At 67.6% G+C, this 4298-nt stretch overlaps 2 protein-coding genes across 2 annotated transcripts in view; one reads left to right on the top strand and one right to left on the bottom strand.

The window, feature by feature from the left end:
• Positions 1-235: 235 nt before the first annotated feature.
• PEX11B (peroxisomal biogenesis factor 11 beta) lies at positions 236-3866 on the bottom strand. The gene is made up of 4 exons (XM_021383793.1): positions 3452-3866; positions 3215-3330; positions 2867-3068; positions 236-1588 (listed from the first exon to the last, which is right to left on the bottom strand). Exons 1-4 carry the CDS (start codon positions 3628-3630, stop codon positions 1222-1224), a joined length of 864 nt encoding a protein of 287 aa, XP_021239468.1. The 5' UTR covers positions 3631-3866; the 3' UTR covers positions 236-1221.
• Positions 3867-4131: 265 nt separating this feature from the next.
• Positions 4132-4298, top strand: part of LIX1L (limb and CNS expressed 1 like) — a 9610-nt gene continuing 9443 nt past the window's right edge. The window contains exon 1 of the mRNA XM_021383794.1: positions 4132-4294. Within this exon, the coding sequence (XP_021239469.1) occupies positions 4188-4294 (107 nt within the window). The 5' untranslated portion in view covers positions 4132-4187. The remainder of the gene's footprint in view (positions 4295-4298) is intronic.

Here is a 4298-nt window from a genome sequence, read left to right as displayed (position 1 = left end):
GGGGTTATGGGGTTTGGGGTGTAGGGCTTGGGGGGCCGGGTTTGGTTTTGGGGTCCTGGGGGGCAGAGCGTGGGCGCTGACAATGGGAACATGTTGGGAAGTGGGGGGGGGGGATTTCGGGGCCCCACAGGAGCGCGGGGAGGGGGTTCAGCATCACCTGCGCCCCACAGCTGCCAACATGTGGGGTGGGCACCAAACCCCACAGCGGAACAGTGCAACCCTGAGGGCGCCACAATTAGCGCAGGCGGTAATTTATTAATTACAGCGCAGAGTTCGCACCACAACAAACAAAACCGCCACGCGATTCCGCGATGGAAGCAGGTCCAGAGCGGCCCTTCCCAGACCCAACCGTGCCAAGACCCAACTGTGCCCTTCCCAGACCCAACCATGCCCTTCCCAGACCCAACCGTACCCTTCCAAGACCCAACCATGCCCTTCCAAGACCCAGCCATGCCCTTCCCAGACCCAAGCGTGCCCTCCCCAGATCCAACCGTGCCCTTCCCAGACCCAGCTGTGCCCTTCCAAGACGCAACTGCGCCCTTCTCAGACCCAACTGTGCCCTTCCAAGACCCATTCCAGCCCTACCCAGACCCTACTGCGCCCTTCTCAGGCCCAACTCTCCCCTTCCTGGACCCATTCCTGCCCTTCCCAGCCTTGACTCTCCCCTTCCAGACCCAATTTTCCTTTTCCCAGACCTAATTTTCCCCTTCCTAGACCCAACTCCCACCTTTCCCAGCCCCATTCCTGCCCTCTCAGCCCCGTCTCCCCCCCTTTCCCAGCCCCAGCTCCCCCTTTCCCAGCCCCACTCCTGCCCTCCCAGCCCCATCTCCCCCACGGGCAGGCCCGGTTCCCACCCGGCCGTGCCGGGAGCCGCGCCGCGGTGCCACGTTGGTGCCGAGCCGCCGCCGGAGCCGTTCTGCCCCACAGACAGCGGGGAGCAGGCACGGAGCGCACGGCAGCCGCCCCGGCTGGAAGCTGACGAGAGACGTGGGCCGGACCCGACCCTGGTGCCACGCGGCGATGGTCCAAGGGCTCCGGCCCCGCCGCTCCCCGCTCTGTGCAGCCCACGGGGTCCTGCCGCTCACCCTGCCCCACGGCGCAGCGGGGCGGCGCGCAGCCGGCGTTCCTTAACACGAAGACAAAGCGTCCCAAGGCCCCGGGTGCCCCCGGGGAGCGCCGAGACCCCCCCCCGGCGCGGCCCCGAATCCGTGCCCGGCAGCGCTAGGGCTTCAGTTTGAGCCAGGGATGGAGGATGGTGAGGATGGAGAGGACGGAGGAAGCGAGGCCGCACAGGCCCACGAAGGCCGGGCCGCTTCGGTAGAGCCCCAGCTTGTCCAGGGGGATGAAGAGGTCGCAGGCGTTCCTCAGCACGTCCAGCAGCAGCGGGGGGTTCCCCCGCAGGACGCGCAGCAGAAGGCGCAGCTGCACCTGCAGCCTCAGCCCCAGCTGCTGCAGCCCCGCGTCGCCCCGCGCCCGCTGCCCGTTCTCGGCGCCCTTGCCGCGCTTCCCGCTCCCCTCCCGCTCCATCAGCAGCCGGATCTCGTAGGCGTCGCGGCTCAGGTTCACGATGAGGGCGAAGAGGTAATACCTGAAAAACGGCGGAGGGAGAACGGGGACGGAGCACAGAGAGCGGGTGAGCGGCGCTGGGAGGCGGGGGCTGGCAGGCGGGGGGCTCTGGAGGACGCGGCGCAGAGCAGCCACGAGAACAACGTGGCGGCAAACGCCGCTCCACGCAGAGGGGCCCAGAATCAGGGAATGGCAGAGCGCTTCGGGTGTCCTGCTGCCCAACACGGCGGCCGCCGGCCGGCAGCGTGCCCCCGAGGCCCAGAACGACAACGGTGTCCTGGTTGGCCAAGAGCTGCCCAGCATTTGACTACAGGGTGGCCACGAGTCAGCGTCGTGCTCCGTTGGCCCAGAAGGCCAACAGTGTCCAACATCTGGCTAAAGGTTGACCACCAACCAGCACGGTGCCCTGGCAATCAAGAAGGCCAACGGCGTCCCAGTTCACCAACGGTTGACCAGTGGTTGATCACGAGCCAGCAGTGCGTCCTGCTGGCCCAGAAGGCCAACGGTGTCCTGGCTGGCCAGGTGCTGACCAATGGCTGGACAACACTTCACTTCAGGTTCACCAAGAGCCAACAGGGTGCCCCAGTGGTCAAGAGGACCAACGACATCTCGATTCATCAGTGGCTGACCAACGGCTGACCATGAGCCAGCAACATAACCTCATGGTCAAGAAAGCCAGTGGTGTCCTAGTTGGCCAATAGTTGCCCATGAGGCAGCAGCGTGCCCCAGTGGCCCAAAAGGCCGATGGTTTCCTGAGGGGCATTGCCCAGCGCGCGGCCAGCAGGGCAGGGAGGAGCTCCTCCCCTCTGCTCTGCCCCGGGGAGGGCGCAGCTGGAGCACGGAGCCCAGCGCTGGGCTGCCCAATGCAGGGCAGAATGGGAGCTGCTGGGAGAGCCCTGCAGAGAGCGCGGAGCTGGAGGAGACCTGGAGCATCTCCTGGTGGGGAGGGGATGCTCCAGCCCGGAGACTGAGAGCCCTGGGGCTGTGTGCATGGAGGAGAGATGGCTGAGGGGGATCTGAGCAGCGCTCATCGCTATCTGAAGGGTGGGGCTGTTCCACGTGGACGTGAAGAGGAACTCATGAGCTGCGAGGGCGGCAGCGCCCCAGAGCAGAGCACAGACAGGTGGGGCCTCCTCTGCAGGGATTCAAAGCCACCTGCACGTGACCCCGCTGCAGGGAACCTGTTTCAGCGGGGGTGGACTTGGGGAGCTCCAGAGGCGCCTTCCGGCCAGAAGGATCAGAACCTTCCCCACAGTTCTGTGGGCCTGAGCCGGACTCCCCGCCGCTCCCCAGCCCTCACCTGAAGGATCTCTGCGCCCACTTCTCCTGGTCCACGCTGGGCGCCAGCCCCACCTTGCCCGCCCACAGGACGTTGTCACAGGCGAAGTACATGGCCCTGTTGAGGTGGCTGAGGGTGACGCAGAAGCGCAGCACCATGTCGGACAGGTGGATGGCTCTCTTCGCCGCCTCCAGAGCGTCGGCCGAGCTGCCCAGGCGCAGCACTGCGGGACAGAGGGACAAAGGTCAGAACCACCCGTGGGGGGCACACACACACACACACACACACACACACACACACACACACACACACACACACACCCCCCCCTGGCCCCAGCCCAGCCCCACGCCGGGCGGGGGGCCCACTCACGCTTCCGGGCCAGGCTGAGGTGTGCCTCCAGCTGCTTCACGCTGGTCAGGAGCGCGGGGCTCGCCCCGTTCCTCCGCAGCGTGTCCCCGGCCAAGGTGCAGGCGTACTGCGCGGCCCTGCGAGAGACAGCGCGGCCTCAGGGCCCGGGGAGGGGACACCGGGCAGAGGCCTGGCCCAGGTGGGGGAACACCGAGAAGGGCCCGGTCCCAGGAGAGAGGACGCCGGGCGGCCCCGCACCTGAAGAGCCGCTCCTTGGCCTGGCTCTGCGCGCTGAAGCGCACCCACGTCTCCATGGCGCTGTTGACTGAGGGCAGCGGCGCGCAGCCACTTCCGGCGGCGTGCCGGAAGCCGCCGCGGGTCAAAGAGAGACGAGCGCCCCCCGGCGGGTGGAGGGTGTGCGGCGCGGCCCCGGCCATAGCCTGCTCCTATTGGCTGGATGCGCTGCGGCACGCCCCTTTGAGTCAAAAACAGAGGCTGCGATTGGGCAGTTGTAACAGTCCCCGCCTCGATCCCGGCGAGAAGCTCTCTGACTGGCTACCGTCACCCCCCGCGCTCTCGTCCCCACCCCCGCCTTGGCTCCTTTGCGTTTTGGCTCTCTCTTTCCTCTGTCATTATCGTGAGCGCCGCAGAGCAATTGGCCGCCGTCCCTAAGGCCCCTCCCTCTTCCAGCGTCCTTCATTTCTAATTCGTGCGGGCAAGGCGAGAGTCCCCCCGCCCCCCGCCTTCACCGCCCTCCGACATTTTCCAACTGTGATTGGACCTCTCCCCTCCTCGTCCCCGCCCACCTCCCCGGATCTCTTCGCCGCGATTGGTCTCCCTCACCCCACTCCGCCCCTCGGGCCCCTCCACGCATCCCATTGGCCAACGCCCCCCCGTCGCCCCTCCCCCTCGCCGAGGCGATCTCCACGCCCATTGGCCCCGCGCGCCGTGAGTGGCAGCGGCGCCTCCGCGGCGCTCTCCCCTCAGAGAGGCGATGGAGTCCGTGCGGGCGCAGCGGCTGCAGCCCGGAGTGGGGGGAACGCTGCGCTCCCTGCGGCCCGGGGTCACCGGGGCCCCCGCCGCCTCCGCCGCCGCTCCTCCTCCG

This window comes from Numida meleagris, unplaced genomic scaffold (genome assembly GCF_002078875.1).
Source record: "Numida meleagris isolate 19003 breed g44 Domestic line unplaced genomic scaffold, NumMel1.0 unplaced_Scaffold547, whole genome shotgun sequence".
NCBI lineage: Eukaryota > Metazoa > Chordata > Aves > Galliformes > Numididae > Numida > Numida meleagris.
Note: the sequence above shows the minus strand (reverse complement) of the source record. Positions and strands in the feature narration are given on the sequence as shown.

Coding starts and splice junctions, on each gene's coding strand:
- PEX11B (XM_021383793.1), bottom strand. CDS start 3,630: ATGGCCGGGGCCGCGCCGCACACCCTCCACCCGCCGGGGGGCGCTCGT. Junction 3,331..3,451: donor GCCAAGGAGCGGCTCTTCAG/GTGCGGGGCCGC, acceptor TGTCTCTCGCAG/GGCCGCGCAGTACGCCTGCA. Junction 1,589..2,866: donor TGGGCGCAGAGATCCTTCAG/GTGAGGGCTGGG, acceptor GCCGTTTTTCAG/GTATTACCTCTTCGCCCTCA.